The sequence below is a fragment of the Microcaecilia unicolor genome, unplaced genomic scaffold (assembly GCF_901765095.1).
Source record: "Microcaecilia unicolor unplaced genomic scaffold, aMicUni1.1, whole genome shotgun sequence".
Taxonomy (NCBI): domain Eukaryota; kingdom Metazoa; phylum Chordata; class Amphibia; order Gymnophiona; family Siphonopidae; genus Microcaecilia; species Microcaecilia unicolor.
Window position 1 is genome coordinate 79101 of NW_021963031.1, and position 23919 is coordinate 103019.

The 23919-nt window shown below is 43.7% G+C and overlaps 1 protein-coding gene across 1 annotated transcript in view; it reads right to left on the reverse strand.

Annotated features, from left to right (window-relative positions):
• The window catches only part of LOC115458796 (NADH dehydrogenase [ubiquinone] 1 subunit C1, mitochondrial-like), a 63271-nt gene that overhangs the window by 14199 nt on the left and 25153 nt on the right, over positions 1-23919 (reverse strand). The window contains exon 3 of the mRNA XM_030188608.1: positions 702-776. Coding sequence (XP_030044468.1) covers positions 702-776 — 75 coding nt within the window. The remainder of the gene's footprint in view (positions 1-701; positions 777-23919) is intronic.

Below are 23919 nucleotides of genomic sequence, written 5' to 3' on the forward strand. Positions count from 1 at the left end.
AGGTATTTTTTGGGAGGTTGGGGGGGCTTTAGTCTGTGCGGGCATGAGGGGCTGGAAGACCTTTGAGGGAATTTGGGGGTCCAGGACTGAGCGTGGCAGCCCAGGTTGCCTGGCCTGGACTAGGGGGGGGTGTTAAGATGGAAAAGGGAAGCCTTAACCCTAACACCAGCTCTGAACTGACAACAGGTAAAAGCAGTAGGAGCACTGTACATTCAGAACGCACTGCTTTGATCATGCGGGTGGAATACCAAAGAGTTCATTTCAATAAATGAGTTCTGCGGTATTCCTTGGTGCGCTCGTTATTTGATGTACCAGAGCCCGCTAATCATTCAGCGCAAGTAAATGCGGACACTAGTCTAGTACTATTGTATTTTGGGCCCGCATTTACTTTTGATCATTTGCCTGTCAGGGAGCAACTACTGAACAGGAGATGAACTAGTACCAACCAAGGCAGGAGTATAGACGTGCTGAATAAACCTTCCTGCTACTCTTCCTCATGCCCACTGCTGAGTATGCCAAACATGGCAATTCACACTTGAAGGATAGAAGCCATTCATTGCTAAACAGCAGCTGTTTTGATGACAAAGCTGAATTCAGAAAGCCATAGGTATTGCAAAAATCTGGCCTGTGCTCAGAAGTTATAAAAACACAATACATAAAGTAGTGAAGTGGATTTCTTTGTGCCATTAAAGGGGACTTACTTCATGTGTTTGTGATGTACTGGATTCCAGTCTCCGTTCACATTCAGCCAGGTCATACTGATGCTGCCGAAAGAGCTAAAGGAAAAGGTAACGCAGTTAAAGCAAGATCCACTGTAACACGTCAATGATTTTGTTTACAGTGTCACCAAACTGTATTATAATTTTGCTAACTTTATCTCATTTTAGAATTCAAATGAAACACCTTGTTCAGCATGAAAGAAACACAGAAATGGACTTCTTATTCTGCCCATTTGTACCTGCCCATTGGGCTATCAAAGGTCTTACTGAACCCGGAAGATGTACTGAGACAAATTGACAAATTAAAGAGTAGCAATCACCTGGGCCAGATGGCATACATCCAAGGGTACTCAAAGAACTCACGCATGAAATTGCTGATCTGCTGTTAGTAATATGTAACCTGTCATTAAAATCGTCCGTAGTAGATGAAGATTGGAAGGTGGCCAATGTGACAGAGATTTTTAAAAAGGGTTCCAGGGGTGATCTGGTTTAGCTTAGTAATGCTGTGTGACTCCTCTTATGAAACTCTTGTATTAAAACTCAACTTTTAATACAAATTATCTAGAGATGATAAAGGGCATAGATAGGAACAGCAGACTGAAAAAAAGAAAAAAAAAACAAGAGCAGACTGAGGATAAGTACCTATAAACAAATAACATTGGAAGTACAGTTTGAACGACACACATCTGAATGACTGTGAAGTACAATAAAGATCTCCCTGACGAAGCCTCGATAAATAAAAGGGCGAAACGGGACCCGTTAAGTGAAAGGTTTCAGCGGACCTAAAGATAAGTGAAAGGTTTAGGTTAAAACATTTACATTCAGCGATACTTGCTTCCAATAGCACAAGAGATAAAAAGATAAAAGAAAAAAAGACATTGTAAAGAGAAAGAGATACAAGCAAACTGGGTTTTTGCCAATGAAGAGCGGCAGTTCAGCGGATCTGTTAAGACAAAAACATTCAGACCACTGACGTACAGAGGCATCTCTTTAACTACTACTACTTATCATTTCTATAGCGCTACTAGACGTACGCAGCGCTGTACACTTGAACATGAAGAGCCAGTCCCTCCCTGCTCTACACAGCCTTACAATCTAATTAGGACAGACAAACAGAACAAATAAGAGATAAGGGAATTACTAAGGTGGGGATGATAAAATAAGGGTACTGAACAAGTGAGTAATGGTTAGGAGTTAAAAGCAGCATCAAAAAGGTGGGCTTTTAGCTTAGATTTGAAGATGGCCAGAGATGGAGCTTGACGTACCGGCTCAGGAAGTCTATTCCAGGCATATGGTGCAGCAAGATAAAAGGAACGGAGTCTGGAGTTAGCGGTGGAGCAGAAGGGTGCAGATAAGAGAGATTTACCCAGTGAACGGAGTTCCCGGGGAGGAATGTAGGGACAGATGAGAGTGGAGAGGTACTGTGGAGCTGCAGAGTGAATGCACTTATAGGTCAATAAGAGGAGTTTGAACTGTATGTGGAAACGGATAGGGAGCCCGTGAAGTGACTCTAGATAATTTGTATTAAAAGTCGAGTTTGAAAGACAAAAATACTTCATAACATTATCTAGAAAGTATTTCATAAGGAGTCACACAGCATTACTAATATAAACTACTTTGGATTAGGATTAATGTTCATTTTTTAAGTGGTGAAAGTTCTACGATTTTGGAAAGTCATTCCAAAACTTGCCAGGGAAGTCACAAGCAACATTGAAGCCATGTAGTTCAAAATACTCGATATGCCCACGTTGATGTCTGTTTGGATCTCCTTCACAACAGACACCACAATGGTAATCCTTTTCTATGAAGAAAAGCCTTAGCCTAAGTCATGTCTAGCACAGCTCGCAATAACTACAATTGAAATGATGGACTTAATTGTAACTTTGGGCGATTTATGAAGAACTCTAGCGACTCCAGCACCCAGATTGCTATACCCATGGATCTTTGGGCTCTTTCCTGAGACGTGCTCTTGATCAGCCACTTGTGCACCAACAGCTTGAAGAGGTGCACAGATAGCTCCACGAATGTGATAACATGAGGCCTAAGGGCAGGATCCAGTACTGGTAGTTGTGTTACCCTATTACAAATCTTTTTTTTGTTGTTGTTGTTTGTTTCATTTTCAGTTATCTACATCCAAATAGTTAATATTCAAAATAGAAAATGGGATATGCATTACTGAACAGAGCTATCCCAGGACTAAATAAACCCAGCAAGCTCTAGTTAGACACTGCCTTCATGAAGTACATATTCCCTCTATTCTAAATTGGCAGGTTAAATTACAATATATCAATTGGATGGAGAAGTTAACTGCTATACAGAAGAAGGCTGTAGCGAGGTGGAAGAAGATTGTTGTTTTTTGTTTTTTTTTTTTTGGGGGGGGGCTTTTCCTGAACATTAATTAGGTTACTTTAGTGTGTTCAGCATACACAGTTAGGGTTGGAGGATATGGGTGCACCCTTTTTACAAAGAAAAGGGCAGGGGGGAGGATTGGGACATGGATGGTTGGTTTTTTCTCCTGGTGTTCAAAATGAGTTTAAAAATTTTGAAGTTATTTGTTTTATACTGAAATGTGGATTTTTGTACACTGTTCATGATCATGTATACACTTATGATAGTTTCAATAACGACTTTCCTAAAATAAGCCTTTAAGTCCAGAGAATAAAACCAGTCGCGTTCTGGAGGTAAGGGATTAGGGTAGCTAAGGAAATCACCTTGAATATTTGAGTGGAGTAGCCTAATGGTTAATGCAGTGAGCCGGGAACTAGGTTCAATTCCCACTGTAGCTCCTTATAATCCCAGCCAAGTCACCTAAGCCTCAACTGCCCCAAGTATGAAAAAAAATTACATTGTGAGCCCACTAGGGACTGAGAAAATGCCTGTATATAATAAAATGTAAACCACTTTGGCTGTATCACCGAAATGCAGTATATCAAACCCATGACCCTTTACCTTTTCAAACAGAAACTCTTTCAAGGCCCTCAGATCTAGATGGGATGGAATTCCCATCTTCTTTGTTATCATGGCATGGGTTCTATTGTCTTGGCCTCTAAGAGGAATGGCCTTGTTAAGCATTTCCCAATCTGGAGCGTTTGACAAAAAGTGCTCTTGTGGGCAATTTTGAGGAACTTCAAACTTTGAGTCCATTGCACGAGTACTGGGTATCCAAGGTAGACAGTTATCGACGGAACCACAAATAAACCATTTGATAACAAAAAGGTATTTCTTGTTGTTGCAGAAACGGAGAATGATTAGCAAATATTTTGAATTAGCATTACAATCACTGTTATCATAACTGGACTAGTGTAATTGTGTCTATGCAGGATGCTCAAAGACAGGTCTTTAAAAAGCTACAAATGATCCAAAACACAGCAGTTAGACTCATGTATTCTGCACAAAAATTTGATAAAGTGACACCTTATTTTTTTACATTTGCACTGGCTTCCAATAGTAGCCAGGGTGAAATTTAAATTGTGCATGATAGTATTTAAGATTATATATGGAGTTGCACCGTCCTATTTGATTGATCTTAAAGAAATCTCATCAGGGGATAACAGATATTATTTCTCAAATCAGATTAAACTAAGTTTTCCAACAGAAAATAAGATTAAATTCTCTAAATCTGCTACATCCTTTTTCTACACACTCTGACACCTCATGGTCTAAACAGTGAAATTGATTTCCGTTCATTTTTATATCACTTTTTCACATTCTTTTACATATTTTTACACCTTGTTTCATACCTTTATTTATATGCCAGTAAGGACTTTTTATTTCATTTACGGCAGAATGTGCAAACTATGAGTCATATTATGATGATTTACACATTTACATATTAACAACACATAGCTTATAATATCCTGATAAAATTAGCAACAATACCTACGCTTCTATGCAGTAGCACAAAGAATCTTCATTTTAAATTTTTTTAAAAATTTTATTTTTATAGTCAACTAGTAAAAAAGCCCCGTTTCTGATGCAAATGAAACGGGGGCTAGCAAGGTTTTCTTCAGAGTGTGCATGTGGGAGTGCATGTCCCTGCCCTCTCTCCCTCCCCCTCCCCCCCTCCGAGTCCAGTCCTTCAGTGTTAAGTTTCCTGCTGTTCTGTGTTTGTGTTACAGAGAGAGTGAGGGCATCTCTCTCCCCTCCCCCCTCTGAGTCCTTCACTGTTACAGAGAGAGGGATTTCGTGCTGTGCTGTTTTCCTTCACTCATGGGGAAACCGGATATCTCTGGTGCGTCACACTTCCGGCTGGAGGCTTCATAGAACGTTGGTCTTGCCTTTTATATATATAAAAATATAGAAGATGGGGCGTGGCTGAGGGCGGGTCTATGAGTGAGGGTGACTGGTCCTAGCCTATGAAGACTACAGGATTTTTGTGCTTCTCTGCCTTGGAGTGAGCTTCAGAACGTTCAAGGTGGGATTTATTAATATAGATATTGATGTTTTTCTTATATGCTTTTTTTTTAATTATTTATAATTTTTTATTAAGCAACCAATAATACAACATTTTGGAGCCAACAACACCCACAACAGTCCAATCTACAATCAGCCAAACATTTTCCACAAACTACCTCCCCCCTCCCCACCCGCTCCTTTGGTTCAACCTGCCTTATTCGTTGAAATACCAGCTAATATGACCTCCATATGTATCCATTCGTCTGCTTTGGGATTAAAGCGTTCTTATATGCTTTTTATATATATAATTTTTTTATATTTGTTATATTTTATTATAATATATAGATTAAGTTCAGTTTATCAAGTATTCATCATCATCTCTAGGCAGTTGGGAATGGCTATGCAATGTGCTTTATAACCAATTGATCTGACCACATAAGTTATGCAATATACTAACTACTAACTAACATTTCTAAAGCGCTACTAGGGTTACGCAGCGCTGTGCAATTTAAACATAGAAGGACAGTCCCTGCTCAAAGAGCTTACAATCTAAAAGACAAGAGAACAATCTAAAGACAAGTGAACAATCTAGAGGACGAGTGAACAGTTAATCTGATAGGGTGGATAGATTGGGGCATTCTATATATCTCAAGTGGTTAGGCGTCGAAGGCAGCATTGAAGAGGTGAGTTTTAAGCAGAGATTTGAAGATGGGTAGGGAGGGGGCATGGCGTATGGGTAAAGGAAGATTGTTCCAGGCATAGGGTGAGGCAAGGCAGAATGAGCGGAGCCTGGAGTTGGCAGTGGTGGAGAAGGGTACTGAGAGAAGGGCTTTGTCCTGTGAGCGGAGGTTACGGGCGGGAACATAGGGGGAGATGAGGGTGGAGAGGTAGTGAGGAGCCGCAGACTGAGTGCATTTGTAGGTATGCAATATACAATATACACTACTGGGTATAGAGCATGGTCTTATTCCATTTATATTACTATTACAGTCATGCGGCTTATTTTATTTTTGATACATTTTTACTTTATAATTATCCCCTGCAGCTTGACTGTATATATTTTATCATCTGTGGATATTACATCATTTTTGTCTGGTATTTCAGAATCGGAGAATAACTATGGTTCATTTTTATGTTTCTCTTATTGCCTCAGCTCATCTGAGGAATTGTTTTACCAGCATGGCTCAATAGCCATAATATCTATCACACACTCGAGATTTTTAGGTATTCATCACACACAAGTTTTTTTTAAGTATTCAGGAACACACATAATACAGGTTTACATAGCTATCCATGCAAATGTGCCAGTGACCATACATATCTGATCCAGTCTACCTTTATTTATTTATCACTTATTCGTTAGGCTTTAATGTGTCTTTTTATTTTTACATTTTTATTATTTTTATTGCACAATACAACTTCATGGTGGTTATCAGACATTATATTGTTTTACTCTTTCACACATCACGTCACATCCTTTTTGTCCTTTGCACTCTTTTTGCCCATTTAAAAGACATATTTCCACCAGTATGTTCTGTTTTGCCTATTTTTTCAGAACTAGACTTGAAGGCATGCATCGTTTATTACTAAAAGGTCTTTTTCAAGATAAGGTTCTTTTCCTTTCCATCTACTGTTCTTAATACCGCATCAATTGGATTGCACATCTGATACTGCTTTTTCAGCCCTTTAAACAGAGCAGAACCAACTGCCTTTATGTCATAGCTGGGTGTTTTTTTTAGAATGCATGGCACACTTCCTTGTCCATTTTTCTATTTCAATAATTTTTATTGAAGAAAGCGCAACATAACATTTCCAACAAATAAGTTATCTCTTTTCTTATCTAACACAAACCACTACAAGAATGGAAGTACATGACATTGCAAATAGCATCAAACTCCAATAGCTTTGACATTTTTATGTCTCCCCTCCCCCCCCCTTGTACCTCCCCCTGGAGCTCCCCCCTCTCCCTCTCTCGAACACAGTCGTATTCCATAAGCTCCACCCTCCCGGGACCCATCAACTCACAAAGTTTATTTCTCTCTCCCTCACCAACACCCCCAGATAATCAGATATTTAACAGATGACCTCTTGCCAACGGCGTTAGGGTTTGCCAAAATGCCGACCACCGATTCTCAACGGCCGGCTTCTCTTTTGTCCAATTTTGGTATTTCTAACCTCTCCATTCTCATTAGCTGTATCATCTGGGCTCTCCACTGTGGCATGGTCGGGGCATTCTTTGAGAGCCATTCCAAAAAGAACACCTTCTTTGCCACAATGATTGCCCTATTGGTAAATTCCTTAAAGCCTTTGGACATTGTATATATATGGCCGCCCTTGCTCTCAATAAAATACAGGTCAATGGCTCAGGCTAAAGAGCTAGGCCTCTACAAGCAAATGGCTCATAATAAGAGCTGGGCTTCTCTTAAAAATCCAAAGTCATCTCTGATACAAAATACATTTTCTGCAGCACAAGCTGAACTGAGTTCTCAGGGAGCTGGCACGGGAGGGGGGTCCTTTGCTCTTATAAACATGCCTGGGACTGGCATCGGTGAAGAGTCATGAAAGATGTTTTGGGTTAATGAAAGTAGATAAGGGGGTAGATGTACGTAGTTAGAGAGTACTCAGAGGGAGGGGGGAGCTGAGAATAGCTGAGAAGAGCAGAGTGACCGATGAAGTCATCTCGCCAGCTGTGCTTTGCACCCCTTTTGTGTATAGTTAGAACCTGGGACCTAATGAAGTCACCCTTATTGGTTCCTTATCAACTGATAAGGGATAGCAAGTTCTGCTGACAAAGCTGGATCCCATTGGAATCCATTGGGTTGAGACAGTATAAAGGAAGCACCCCGAGAAGTGTAAGACGCAGAAGGAGAGACAGAGAGAGAGAGAGACAGACGCAGATACAGATGCTGATGGAGGAGAGAGACAGAGTACCACCGAGAGCTGATGTGTCATGTGATTCTGTTTCCCCTGTATGATTGACTGAATTGCTGGTATCCTCATTATTGGGTAATGCTAATTAATACTAATAAACTATATCTTTTTAACTAATTAAAACTGGGTTCCTCTTTAATTACAGACTTAGCTACGGCTGAGTCTGTACCGAACTGCCATGAGCAGATTCAAGGTAGGGAAAGCTAGATATTTGGAGGGCATATGTAACTTTGCCCAGAGAGATGAGACGGGCCACTGCTTCCGCTGCCTGATTACTAAAGGCAGATTCTAAGAAAATAAACAACATCTGTTTTGTAGTTTTAAGATGGCCAAATAACAACTGACAGTCCTGAGTCCAGTTCAGTCCCCACAGTTGCGATGTTGTTTGTAAAAGCTGTCTCCAAAAGCGTTTAACATATGGGCACGTCCAAAACGTGTGCTCCAAGGTAGCTCCCACTGTATTGCAACAGAGAACCGCTATCGTGAATGATGGCGTTTTCCATTTTTATTAGATGCATGTTCATTAGTCGCAGTCCAGTAAGCTGTCAGTATAATGGATATGCATCATATTCCGTAGTTCTTCATTCCCCACATGGTACATTGGATACCAGGTGAACTGTATCTTAAGGAACCACGCTTTTGTTTGATTTTATTGTTTTATGCTATGAGACCCCATGACATTTGTTCCGACGGCTACTGCAATTTTGTTACATGTCTCTTATTTTGTTACATGTCTCTATTGATGAATATTTGGATTGTTTTAACTATGTTATCTATTATCGTATTATCAATCACTGGAGCACATTTTGCTTTGTTGCCTATCTTACAAAAAAATTTTTTTCTTTGATATATATTCTTATATTTTGGAACCCTATCCATGGAGGTTTCACCAGTTACACGTATCCGTCTATGTATCTATCATTCTCACATTTAATATAAGTGAATGGATACCTTTTGCAGCCACATCTGAAACTGTAAGCTTGTACATTATTTCCACCTCATATTTTCATACGCTTCTCCTCCCCTTGAAGTACTACTACTACTACTTAACATTTCTAAAGCGCTACTAGGGTTACGCAGCGCTGTACAGTTTAACAAAGAAGGACAGTCCCTGCTCAAATGAGCTTACAATCTAAAGGACAAAATGTCAAGCTGGGCAGTCTAGATTTCCTTAGTAGAGGTATAAAGGTTAGGTGCCGAAGGCGACATTGAAGAGGTGGGCTTTGAGCAAGGATTTGAAGATGGGCAGGGAGGGGGCTTGGCGTACGGGCTCAGGGAGTTTATTCCAAGCATAGGGTGAGGCGAGGCAGAAAGGGCGGAGCCTGGAGTTGGCGGTGGTGGAGAAGGGTACTGAGAGGAGGGATTTGTCCTGTGAGCGGAGGTACCGTTTTCATATGCAGTCATTTTTTCATTCTAGTGCAATTACACAATTCAAATAGACACTTTTTTCAAAAAAATATAACATATAATATAGATCATAATATCTGTTGATGAAGAATATGTAAAAGAAAATATTTGAATGTAATGGTTTTGCAGACTTTCTATGTTCAGGTTTCTGATGTGTAATTAAAGGTATGGTGTATGTTTGTTGTCAACCTGATGGAAACTAATAAAAATGTTGAAACATTAAAAAAAAAGATATATATATCTGTTGATGAACATAACAAGATTTCTAATGTGGATATCTTCATAGACCATTCTACTCGACCAATTTGGAAGTGCTTCACACTTGGAATTCAGAAGTTCATCCATTTTTTTCAAATTAAGGTTAATAAGTTTTTTTTAACATATACTTTCTTTATGCATACTCCCCTTTTTTAATATTTTTTTACATATACTAATAAGTTTATGCTCCTTTCAAATACTGCCCATTACTTATGTACTATTTTGATTTAGGCAACTTTGTTTATCTATGCATTCATCCATTCTTTGTGTTTATATATATCTTTGATATTGTATATTTATATTATTACTAAACATTTTTCACCTTTATTTTCTAATTTATTTCTGCTTTTTATTTCTACAAATGTATTTATTTTCTTATTTATGAATGTATATTTGTTTTTAGACTCTTGAAGCAGGCCTTGCGGCCGAAACACAACATTGTGTCAAGTCTTTTATCAATAAACATTTTCTCAACTCAAGATTGTCTCTTTTGTCTCTGGAACCCGTGGTCCATCATCCACTTTTTCCTGTTGCTCGTGTAGCCTCATGGGATCATAAGAGTTTCTCCGCTTCTACGGATTTCTTTTGGACGTCCTTTTTCTTACCAGGTGGCTATGGACTGGAATTCTCGTCCTCTTTCAGTTAGAATGATAAACAATTACCAGAAATTTAGAAAAGCAGTGAAAACTAATATATATGTAAACCGCTTTGAATGTAGTTGGAAAAACCACAGAAAGGCGGTATGTAAGTCCCATTCCCTTTCCCATGTGTGACCAAACAGTGAGTTTTCAAGCCTGAAAACTGTAACTACCGTATTTTTCGGACCATAAGACGCACCGGACCATAAGACGCACCTAGGTTTTAGAGGAGGGAAATAGGAAAAAAAAAATTTCCTTTTTCTCTCCTCTAAAACCTAGGTGCTCCGGTGCGTCTTGTCCGAGTTCGGGATCGCCCTCCCCTACTTACGTGATGCGATGTTCCCTGGTGGTCTAGTGACGTCGGGGCAGGAAAGAGCCCCCTCTTTCCTGCCCAGCGCGCTGCTCTCCGTCCTCCTGACTGGTTCCTGACGGTCTCGGCGAGATTCAAAATGGCTGCCGAGAACGTCAGGGAACGTCGCGTCACGTAAGTAGGGGAGGGCGATCCCGAACTCGCTACATAAGTACATAAGTACATAAGTAGTGCCATACTGGGAAAGACCAAAGGTCCATCTAGCCCAGCATCCTGTCACCGACAGTGGCCAATCCAGGTCAAGGGCACCTGGCACGCTCCCCAAACGTAAAAACATTCCAGACAAGTTATACCTAAAAATGCGGAATTTTTCCAAGTCCATTTAATAGCGGTCTATGGACTTGTCCTTTAGGAATCTATCTAACCCCTTTTTAAACTCCGTCAAGCTAACCGCCCGTACCACGTTCTCCGGCAACGAATTCCAGAGTCTAATTACACGTTGGGTGAAGAAAAATTTTCTCCGATTCGTTTTAAATTTACCACACTGTAGCTTCAACTCATGCCCTCTAGTCCTAGTATTTTTGGATAGCGTGAACAGTCGCTTCACATCCACCCGATCCATTCCACTCATTATTTTATACACTTCTATCATATCTCCCCTCAGCCGTCTCTTCTCCAAGCTGAAAAGCCCTAGCCTTCTCAGCCTCTCTTCATAGGAAAGTCGTCCCATCCCCACTATCATTTTCGTCGCCCTTCGCTGTACCTTTTCCAATTCTACTATATCTTTTTTGAGATACGGAGACCAGTACTGAACACAATACTCCAGGTGCGGTCGCACCATGGAGCGATACAACGGCATTATAACATCCGCACACCTGGACTCCATACCCTTCCTAATAACACCCAACATTCTATTCGCTTTCCTAGCCGCAGCAGCACACTGAGCAGAAGGTTTCAGCGTATCATCGACGACGACACCCAGATCCCTTTCTTGATCCGTAACTCCTAACGCGGAACCTTGCAAGACGTAGCTATAATTCGGGTTCCTCTTACCCACATGCATCACTTTGCACTTGTCAACATTGAACTTCATCTGCCACTTGCACGCCCATTCTCCCAGTCTCGCAAGGTCCTCCTGTAATCGTTCACATTCCTCCTGCGACTTGACGACCCTGAATAATTTTGTGTCATCGGCGAATTTAATTACCTCACTAGTTATTCCCATCTCTAGGTCATTTATAAATACATTAAAAAGCAACGGACCCAGCACAGACCCCTGCGGGACCCCACTAACTACCCTCCTCCACTGAGAATACTGGCCACGCAATCCTACTCTCTGCTTCCTATCTTTCAACCAGTTCTTAATCCATAATAATACCCTACCTCCGATTCCATGACCCTGCAATTTCTTCAGGAGTCTTTCGTGCGGCACTTTGTCAAACGCCTTCTGAAAATCCAGATATACAATATCAACCGGCTCCCCATTGTCCACATGTTTGCTTACCCCCTCAAAAAAATGCATTAGATTGGTGAGGCAAGACTTCCCTTCACTAAATCCGTGCTGACTTTGTCTCATCAGTCCATGTTTTTGTATATGCTCTGCAATTTTATTCTTAATAATAGCCTCCACCATCTTGCCCGGCACCGACGTCAGACTCACCGGTCTATAATTTCCCGGATCTCCTCTGGAACCCTTCTTAAAAATCGGAGTAACATTGGCTACCCTCCAGTCTTCCGGTACTACACTCGATTTTAGGGACAGATTGCATATTTCTAACAGTAGCTCCGCAAGTTCATTTTTTAGTTCTATTAATACTCTGGGATGAATACCATCAGGTCCCGGTGATTTACTACTCTTCAGCTTGCTGAACTGACCCATTACATCCTCCAAGGTTACAGAGAATTTGTTTAGTTTCTCCGACTCCCCCGCTTCAAATATTCTTTCCGGCACCGGTGTCCCCCCCAAATCCTCCTCGGTGAAGACCGAAGCAAAGAATTCATTTAATTTCTCCGCTACGGCTTTGTCCTCCTTGATCGCCCCTTTAACACCATTTTCGTCCAGCGGCCCAACCGACTCTTTGGCCGGTTTCCTGCTTTTAATGTATCTAAAAAAATTTTTACTATGTATTTTTGCTTCCAACGCTAATTTCTTCTCAAAGTCCTTTTTTGCCCTCCTTATCTCCGCTTTGCATTTGGCTTGGCATTCCTTATGATCTATCCTGTTACTTTCAGTTGGTTCTCTTCTCCACTTTCTGAAGGATTGTTTTTTGGCTCTAATGATTTCCTTTATCTTACTGTTTAGCCACGCCGGCTGACGCACCCCCCATTTTCCTCCCAAATTTTGGGGGAAAAAAGTGCGTCTTATAGTCCGAAAAATACGGTATTTCATGGTGTATTTCTCCTAACTGGCCAGCAGATGGCGCTTCTGTTGAGTTTAAAGCTGTTGCAGAAAAAGGCTTCCTCTTCTCCAGTTTCAGTTTATGGAAAGGCAATCTGCAGTACCATTGGGCAGCTACTTTCAAAATTGATGCACTGGGCTCTGGATTTCAAATCCAGCCTGAGGGTACTGGATTTTCCCCCGTCTCAGCCAGGGAGCGGAGAGAGAAAGATTTCTTTACCGAGGCCCTGTGAGCAGTTATATTTGGTGGTGGACTTTGGTCTTGGGGAACTGAGTTCGATTCCCACTTCAGGCACAGGCAGCTCCTTGTGACTCTGGGCAAGTCACTTAACCCTCCATTGCCCCATGTAAGCCGCATTGAGCCTGCCATGAGTGGGAAAGCGCAGGGTACAAATGTAACAAAAATAAATAAATAAAAATATTTTATAACCTGTGAGCAGCTACATTTCCTGAACTCCCCAACTACTACCCAGGTAGTAAACAAATGTTTAGCTATATTAATCCATATTCAGTTACCTGTTACTGCTTGCTGGTTTCACCTTTTTCTGTTCACTGTTCAAGTTCTGTGACAAACCTTTTTTAGTTTAAAGACTCTGCTGTCCTGACTAAGAATCCTGGTTTGAGTTTTTGGGTCTGTGGATACTTTCTAGGAGCTGTGGGACCCCTGGAGTGTGGTCCCAGTGTCCTAGAAATCACTGGGGAATAACTGAGAGTGGGAGACTAGCCCAGAAGCAAGCAGGACCTGGTGGGTAGAGGGTGCTAGTATAGAGCACAAGCCCAAGTGAAGGTGAGGCTGAGCAGTGCTGGGCAGACTCTTCAGGTGGCCGCAGGGTAATGCCAGGCAGGTGCTAGGCATATGTGACTCCTGTTTTAATGAGGAAATTTGATTTATGGTTTTATTTGTAATTCCTGAATTATCCCCGGCCTTCTTATCTACATAGAGCTGAATAGGTTATCTGCGGACTATAGACTATAAGAACTGAGATGTAATATAGTCTATATCCCCAAAGGATGATTTTTAGAATCCAACATTCAGAGGTTACAAATGGCCAACTGTTTACAAAATCCTTACCCTTATCCTCCTTCTGGAAGGTCGTCTGGCAAATACACAAACTCTGGTTACGCTCTCCTGGAGCCATCCCAACTTTTGGATTCTCTGCTGTCTGGAATGAGAGCAATAACTCTGTTGTGTTTGACTCTAATGAAGAGGAGGAGGGTACCTACACCTATGAAAGTAATGAGTTCTCATTTGCTTTCCACTTGTATACTTCCTGGTGAAAGAAGAGACTGGGTCTGAGGTGGACCAGGAGAGAGGCTTAAGGGTCTTGCACTGTTCCTTAATGAGGGAAGCTGTCTCCTTAATCTTATCTGCAAAGATAGCAAGGTACGTCGCTAAGCTTCTTCTACACCTCATACAGATCGGAAGCCCACAGTCACAAGAGTCTTTGGACTCCAATACTCACTGAAGAAGCTCTCAATGCTTCCCCTTGCCCACTAGTGACTGAAGCTTCACAGGCCCATTGTAAGGAAGGGAGCCTACAAACTCCTTAGTCTTGTGCACATTTCAGATGTATTGAATCATGGAGGCTGGTAAGGAGCTATGCAGGAAGCGAGCATAGCATTCTGAAAAAACGTCCTCACAAAAATGCCTGCTATCCAAGCCTTCCTCCCCAGGGAGCACCAAGGAATGAGAGTTCTTAAGTCTCCTGAGAGTAAATCTGAACACCACGGAGTGATCAGGAAGCTGTTGCTTCTTGAATCAGGAAGCCTTTTAGATTCCATACATATAATCCGTCTTCTTGTTGACTGGATGGACAGAGGGGGATCTTCTTCATTCTCATCTGAACATCCTTAAGGTTTCTATAAATGAGCACTGCTGCAGTTTCCTTGGGAGGGTCAAGGAACTGGAAGATATCCAATACTTCTTCCCCAAGTTCCTCTTCTGTCTTAACTTAAATGGAAAGGCTTCCACTACTTCCTGAGCAAAATCAATACAGGAGCATTGCTCAAAATAAAGACGTTCTCCTTTTGGGGGGAGGAGTTAGATCTGACCATAAGCAATCAGAGACCTCCTCTTTGGAGAATTGTGCAGGCTTGTACTCAGATCCAGTAAAGAATTCAAAGGAGGGGGGGGGGGTGGAGTTTGGGTCTAAGCTTGGCCAGATCTCTGAACCTTAACAGAGGTCAGTCTTGACTGAAGGCAAATATTCTGTTATGATTGGGGTCTGAACCCCTCTCAAACTTACCTCTTTCCTGGGGGTCAGCTTCTTAGCTGGCTTCTGTTTCTTTTCTCTGTCCTTTCTGAGCTGGCTCTGTCTCTCTGTGCTGGCAGCTTCCAGCAGCAGGGCTCTAATTGTTTCACTATACTGCACCTGTGGGGGTAGTCTGAGTTGTTCTAACTCTCTTTGGGTGTACTGGCTTCAAGTGTTTCACGGTTTTGCATTGGTGTGGGTTGGGCCTCTCTGGGTCAGTGTGCTTTTGCCTAGGTCTAGGGAGTGTGACATCATCAGGGAGGGCCTTGATAAGGAAGTGGTCTTGTTTCCTTCAGGGCCTTTGCAACAGTTGTGTTTGCTTTAGGTAGGGTGGTGCAGTGTGCACTTCTGACATTGTGTCTAGGGTCCCTGCTTGCTTTTGCTAAGGTCCAGGTTAGTGCAGTGTGCACTGGTGTCTATGTGTTTAGCTTTCCTGCTTTTCCCTTTGGTTCCCCTGCTTTTCCCTCTTGGTTTTGGAAGCATTGAATGAGGCAGCCATGGGCAAAGAAAGTGTTAACTCTGAGAAATAATTATATATATATAAGAAATGATATTAAAAGCTTGAAGTTTGAATTCTTTTCACTCTGCCAGCAAAGTAGTGAAGGAATGCAGGCTGGAATTAATTAGAGTCTAGTTTGGCCGAGCTAAGGTTAGGAAAGGTCAGTGAGAAATGAAACTCTGTCCCTTGTGAATTGCCAATGCTAGCTGGCACATCTGTAAATTATTAGGCTTACTGAATAGTTTTGTAAGCAGGCACGAGCCAGACATATGACATATTGTAGTTTAAGAATAGGCTGAAATACTATTTAGAGAGAGGCAATAGATTAGTATTTAGAAGTTCTGTTTATATTTAGGATATGTCTTATAAGAATGCTTACTTTAGAATATGTTGTATTCTGTGTAAATTAATAATTCTGTGTAGGATGTTTGTTCAACTCTGTGTTACTTTTAAAATGATCCTTTGTCTGCTGTTTAAGGCTGCAGTGAGGAGATCAACATGTGTTTTGAATTAACTATGGTCTTAGCTAGTTCTGTGTATGGAGCTGAGAGGTGAAAAAGGTCAGAACTAGTCAGCTCTCTTCTCCTTGATTAATTATAGGTAAAATGCAGGAATGGTCTTGGAAGTAATAACCTGATATGTATGCTATTAATTAAGATTGGCTTTTGACCTCTTTAATGAATGCCAGAGTTTAGTTAGCAGTTAGTATGAACCAGACTAGGAATATGAGAATAACCAATGTTAGATGGGGCCTCTTAGTCTCTAAGGGAATCCAGTCTAAGCCATAGATGAGACATCAATCATAATGAGAAATGTAAGAGTTCTGGAGACCAAATGTCTGGCTTAAGGGGCCCCAGGTCAGAGGTCAGTTTAGGATGTCTGGAACCTATGTAACTGATATTTCAAAAGTAATGATTGGTTGAGGCAAGGTAGCCAATCTAATTCCTTAACCAATTGGAGAGTAAGGGGGCTGGGCTAGGCTAGGCTGGATAGAACAGTATTTAAGTAGGAGCAGAAGCAGTTTACGTCAGAAAGAACTCAGAAGGAGCTCAGAAGAAAGAGAAGGACAGAAGGAACAGACAGAAGAAGGAGAAGACAGCATAAGAAGAGAAGCAGCTGAGACAAAGACACAGAGAGCTGAGAGAAAGAGAAGAGAGCTAGAACTGATGTCTTGCTTTGTTTGCTGGCAAATAAAGAAGATTTTTCTCTCATACTGGTGTGTGCTGTCTGACTCCTGAGGCATCACAAATTCATGCATCAATTCCTGCAACAATTCTTGGTGGCAGCGGTGGGATCCTGAATCCTGCATTAATCCCAGCACCTAACTGACTGGAGAACATTCGCCGGGTATGTATTTTGTATTCTGTATTGTAATCCTAGCTAGGAAGTTGTAAACCAGCCCCTCAAGAAGGAGGGAAGGAGAATCTGATCAATTCTCAGCGAAGGCCCTAGTACCTTCTAGTCGCGGGGACTAGAAGCGAAAACGCTTGAGCTTATCTGTATCTGAGAAATCTGAAATTGTTGGGTGGGATTTTCTGTATGGAATGTGTGATGAGTGAATGCTAAATGAGTGCGGACTTCTTATAGCTGCATTTCCAATTAACGCGAGTTCAATTGGTCAGCAACGGAAGGAAGCGATTGCTGTCTGTCTACCTAGTGTCTCGAGAGTGCAGACCCCTTACTGCACTTTCAAAAACTCCCTCCCTTTTGTGTGTTGTAACTGTAAGCATTATGGGTGGGACATCATCTAGACAAATTGTTACCCCCCTAGATTGTATGCTTAGAAATTTTAAAAAAGGTTTTTTAATTAATGACTATGGACAGACTTTAAGCTCAAGTACTCTAAGAACCTTGTGTGAAGTTGAGTGGCCATCTATGGGAGTGGGGTGGCCCCCTAGTGGCAGCTTAGATATTGAAGTAATCCGGAAGGTCTACAGCATAGTTGTAGGAGAACCAGAATATTCTGAACAACTCCCTTATATAGATTCCTGGGACAGCCTTGTGACTGACCCTCCCTCGTGGTTGAAAACTTATATGGGATCCCCAGTAAAATTCATGTTAGGTCGTGTTCAAAGAAAGATTAGAAAATCTAAACTAGAAGAGGGAAAGAGCCCCAGGAAGCTTACCACCCAATCGGTGGCTTCCGCCCCTACCCTGTCCGAGAAACCCATACTCTCTGATGACCCCTCAGACCTTGAGCCACCACCTTATGGCCCATTGTTGGGGTTCCGTGCCGCCCCTAGAGATCCACGCCGCCCAGCTCAAGCCTCTCCAGTACAGGCTTCTCCGGATAGTTCTTCCCCTCCTGTGCGAACCCCACCACATCCTAGGTTGGACTTTTCACCTGGCCTCTACCCTTCTGTGCCAAATCCTCTCCTGTTAACCTCTGTAGACCCACTTTGGGCTCCACTCCCTGACTCCTCAACTCCTGACAGCCCAGCCTCTCCCTCTAGCACCCCTACCCACTCATTAGGGGCCCGGCATCCCTTTCAATGGACTGAATCACCTGTGACCACCTCTCAGTCTATGAGTACCCCTCCCCATCCCTCAGGGGTTCAACACACCTCCACTGAATGGGTTAGACCTGCTGCAATCACCTTTGAGCATGATAGGAGGGTAGCTCCTAGCTCTACCTCAGGTTCCATTCCCACTTCCTCGAGAGTTCTGCCACTTCGTCAGGTAACTACCACTCGACCGGATCCTAATAATCAGGGTCAGGTTATACAGGCACAGGCCTACCAGTATGTACCCTTCACAACCACCGATCTCCTGAATTGGAAGACGCATTACCCCTCTTATACTGAAAAGCCTCAGGCAGTGGTGGACCTAGTGACTAGCATTATGGCCACCCATAACCCAACCTGGACTGATTGTCAACAACTTCTCCTGACCCTCTTCACAACTGAGGAGAGGCGGAAGATTTTGCAAAATGCTGAGGCCATCACGCGAGAGCGTGTTCCCGACGGGACACAGGATCCAGAGGGATGGGTTAGAGCTCGGTTTCCTCGCGCAGCTCCAGCTTGGGATCCAAATGATGGGCAGCACTATGAACTGTTGTCTGGCTATTGCCGGGACTTACTGGAAGGTATGAGGAAAGGCATAAAGAGGCCCATTAATCTGGCAAAGGTCTCTGAAATTCTCCAAGGGGCAACTGAATCCCCTGGGGCCTTTCTAGAGCGACTAATTGAAGCCTACAGAACATACACCCCATTTGACCCTGAAGCCCAAGAAAACCAGAGAATGGTGAATAGCGCATTGGTGGCCCAGAGTATGCCAGATATCCGGAAGAAGTTGCAGCGTCAGGAGGGATTCGCAGGGATGAATACCACCCAGCTAATTGAGATCGCAACCAAGGTTTTCATTAATAGAGATCAGGAGGTGCGCCGAGAGGCTGACCGGAAGATGCAGAAGAAGGCCGACCTTTTAGCGGCAGCCATTACTAATTCCACCCTTAACCGAGGTCGACCTCTAGCTAATGGGAAGCCAAAGTGGGACCCCGGACCACCAGCCAGGCCCCGAGATTCCTTCAATCAATCCCGGCCAAGGGGGGAGAATCCCAGACCAAGATTGGAGAGGGACCAGTGTGCCTATTGTAAGGAAAGAGGGCACTGGAAAGATGAATGCCCCCAGAGGCGCCAGGGACTGAGAAGGGGACCAGGAGATCGAGGAAGCCGAGGCCGAGTTCGAGAGGGAAGATATGAGCCTCCTGAATCTGACATCATCGGGATAGCCGAGATGGCAGAATGGGACGAATAGGACAGACCGGGTTCCTACAAACTGGGCTCCCAGGAACCTATGGTCAAGTTAACTATAGGGAGCCGCTCAATTCCATTCATGATTGATACAGGAGCTGAACATTCTGTTGTGACAGAGCGATTAGCGCCTGTGTCTGGAAAAACTGTCCGAGTGGTGGGAGCCACGGGGGTGCAGAACCGGAGGCCCTTTCTGACAACCCGTAGATGCCAATTAGGCTCACACATAGTCACTCATGAATTCTTGTATATGCCAGACTGTCCAATCCCTTTGTTAGGTCGAGACCTGCTGTCCAAGCTTAGGGCCCAAATTTCTTTTGACTCTGATGGCCAGACTTCAGTCTCCTTTCGGCCCCCAACATCCAGCCCTAAGGGTATACTGAGTTTCTGCTGCCCTCTTGAAGAAGAATGGCGGCTGCATCAGTCACATGGCCAAGTTGACCTACCCCTGGCAGACAGCTTTCAGGTCAGTGGGGTATGGGCAGAAGATAATCCCCCAGGGTTGGCCCGAAATATTCCTCCTGTACATGTAGACTTACTTCCAAGTGCCCGGCCAATCCATCTTCGCCAATACCCAATTCCCAGAAAGGCTCTGGAAGGGATTCAAGCACATTTGAATCGTCTGTTATCCCATGGAATTATTCGTCCTTGCCAGTCTCCATGGAATACGCCACTATTGCCAGTTCAGAAGCCAGGGACTGAGGACTACCGGCCAGTCCAAGACTTACGAGTGGTCAATAAATCCACTATCTCATTACACCCTGTAGTGCCTAATCCATATGTCCTGTTAGGATTGATACCTTCTGGAGCTACCCATTTCACGACACTAGACCTAAAAGATGCCTTCTTTTGTATTCGGGTGGCCCCCCGCCAGTCAATTGCTTTTTGCCTTTCAATGGGAAAACCCAGTAACAGGAAGGAAGCTTCAGTATACATGGACCCGCCTGCCACAGGGGTTCAAGAATTCCCCCACTATTTTTGGGACAGCCCTAGGGCAAGACCTTAAGACTTTTAAATCTGAGCCTTCCAGGCGAGTTTTACTCCAGTATGTAGATGACCTCCTGATTGCAGCAGTGACCCAGGAAGAGTGTTTTGAGGCTACTAGAGAATTGCTGGAGCTACTCTTGGATGCAGGCTATAAGGTCTCACGCTCAAAGGCCCAACTCTGTCAGTCAGAAGTGAAGTATTTGGGCTTCTGTATTTCCCAGGGAAGTAGGAGACTGGATGCTAGTAGGAAGCAAGCGGTAGCTGCAATTCCCCAACCCAAGTCCAGAAGAGAAGTTAGGGAATTTCTGGGAGCAGCCGGATTTTGCAGAATTTGGATTCCAAATTTTGCATTGATGGCGAAACCCCTTTACCAAGCCACAAAGGGGGGTGAAAAGGAACCATTTGAATGGGGACCTACTGCTCAACAATCCTTCATTGCCATAAAGAAAGCCCTACTCCAAGCCCCTGCGTTAGGCCTTCCTGATGTGGAGAAACCTTTCTCACTGTATGTCCATGAGCGACAGGGGGTTGCTCTGGGTGTGCTGACCCAGATGATGGGATCCTGGCAGAGGCCTGTTGCATACCTGTCTAAACAGCTGGATGGAGTGGCTAAAGGATGGCCAGCCTGCATGAGGGCCATTGCAGCAACAGCCTTACTGGTCCAGGAAGCTGATAAGTTGACCTTGGGGCAAGAACTGGTTGTTAAAGTCCCCCATGCAGTTCTCACCCTCATGGAGTATAAGGGCAACCACTGGTTTACAAATAACCGTATGGTTAGGTACCAAGCTAGCTTGTGTGAGAATCCACGGATACACCTGGAAACAGTGGCTACATTTAATCCTGCCACCCTTTTGCCAGCATCTGAGGGACCACCGGATCATGACTGTATCCAAACCATGGATGAAGTGTACTCTAGTCGACCAGATCTTAAAGATGTTCCATGGAGGGACCCAGATGTAATTTATTTTACAGATGGAAGCAGTTATGTGGAGAACTCCAAGCGATTGGCAGGCTATGCTGTGGTGACAGAGGACAAGGTGATAGAAGCAAGAGCCCTGCCCCAAGGAACTTCAGCTCAGAAAGCAGAACTTGTGGCCCTCATACGAGCTCTGGAGCTAGCAGCAGGACTGGTGACTAACATTTATACTGATTCCAAGTATGCCTTCACAACTCTACATGCTCATGGAGCTTTGTATAAGGAAAAGGGACTCATAAATGCTGCAGGCCAACCTGTTAAGTATGGACCTGAAATACTTCAGCTGCTAGAGGCTGTGTGGGCCCCTAAGAAGGTAGCTGTCATTCACTGTAGGGGACACCAAAGAATAGATACTCCAGTGGCCCGAGGGAACCGCCATGCTGATCGGGTGGCCAAGGAAGCTGCTCGAGGACCCCCAGCAAGTACTGTGACCCCCCTGTTCCAAATTCGATTGCAAGAATGGACACCTATGTATACCCAAGTGGAAGAGAAATGGGCTCAAGAAGAAGGTGCAGTAAGGAGACCTGATGGCTGGTTACATCTCCCTGATACCAGAGTTCTGGTGCCACGCCACCTAGCTTGGCCTGTAGTGTCTCAAGCTCATGACCTATCACACTTAGGGAAAACAGCACTAGCCCGTCTACTCAGTCGAGTAGTGGTGCTGGAAGGATTGGATAGTCTGGTTGCCACTGCCTCTGCCCGATGTACTCTCTGTGCCCAGAATAATGCTCGTCAGGGACCCCGTATTCCACCAGGAGTTCAGTCTAGAGGTCTAACACCCTTTGAGTCCCTAGTTATAGACTTCACAGAAATGCCCAGGAGCGGTAGGTTCCGATACCTCTTAGTCATGGTCTGTACCTTTTCTGGGTGGGTGGAAGCATATCCTACAGTCACTGAGAAAGCCACAGAAGTAGCTCGAGCTCTCCTTAGGGATGTCATCCCCAGGTATGGACTGCCCCTTGCCATAGGTTCAGATAATGGTCCCGCCTTTGTTGAAGCTACACTTCAGGCCCTGTCCCGCGCATTGCGCATTACCTGGAAATTGCATTGTGCCTATCGTCCCCAGAGTTCAGGGCAGGTTGAGCGAGCAAACAGAACCTTGAAAAATAGCCTAGCAAAGATTTGTCAGGAAACCCAACTGAAATGGCCACAGGCACTGCCACTAGCCCTCTTCCGCCTCCGATGTACCCCAACTAAAGGAACAGCCCTCTCTCCCTTTGAAATTGTGTATGGGAAGCCCCCAGCCATTTTACAGGGAATTAAGGGAGACATAGGGATTTTAGGGTCTGCCCAGGTGCAGGAGCAGGTAGCCCTCTTGGGTAAGATAATTTCTGAGCTTCAGTCTTATGTGAGAGAAATAAACCCTGTCCCCTTCCAGGCTCAGGTACATTCCTTCCTGCCAGGGGATAGAGTTTGGGTGAAAGACTGGAAGCTCCAGCCTTTGGGGCCCCGATGGAAAGGACCTTTTACTGTTTTGCTTTCTACCCCTACAGCTGTGAAGGTCGCAGGGATTACTCCATGGGTCCATTGGTCTCGAATTAAGTCTGCTGATCAGACTGAGCCCAGCACGGATCAGACGGAGCCTAGACAGTGGAGAGCAGAAAGTGATCCAGCGGAGCCATTGAAGTTGCGCTTGACCCGAACCAAAGAATCTACTAGCTGAAAAGAAGGGTCAACTGCATACTGCAGGAGCGGCTGAACTTCGGCTTCACACTGAGACTCTTTCTTGCCTGATTCTGGCTTTCCTGGAATTTGAAAGCTTGATCCTTGTCAGTTGAGGGTCTATCCCAACTGGTATAAGAACTCAAAGACTGAGAACATTATATGAGAGTAATCTGTGATTAGCACAGACTGTTGAAATATTATTGCTTAATTAGTTTGCTGTATTTGTTTTAGATTAAGAAGAAAGAAAATGTTAGTAGTTTGGATGCTTTTGTTGTTTTCTACTCCTTGCCTCCTTGTTCCTAATATCCCAACTCGCTCCAACCTTTGGTTACACTCAGTCCAGGAACTAATTAGCCAAGCAAAGATTACTTCCCCTTGTATTGTGTGTTCCCGATTTTCTCCTTATACTACAGATGTCCCAGCTGTTCCTGTTCCTGTGCAACTCCCAGCTCTTATACCTCCCTACTTTTCGAGTTCAGGTCCTTGGAGCCAGGATTATACTTGGTGGTCCTTTTATAATGCTACTTCCCCCTCTGAATCTTCTCTAAGGCCAGTTTTTACGTCTCCCTATCCAGCCTCTGGAGTGTTTTGTTTAACAAGAAGCATCTCAACTGTTCTTCCCATTCCCTGTAACTATACTAATGTTCTCCCAGAAAAAGGAGAATCTGTGTGGGTAGTTTCTCCAGGTACTCCTATGTGCCCTGCTACCATACCTGTAGATTATGACCCAGG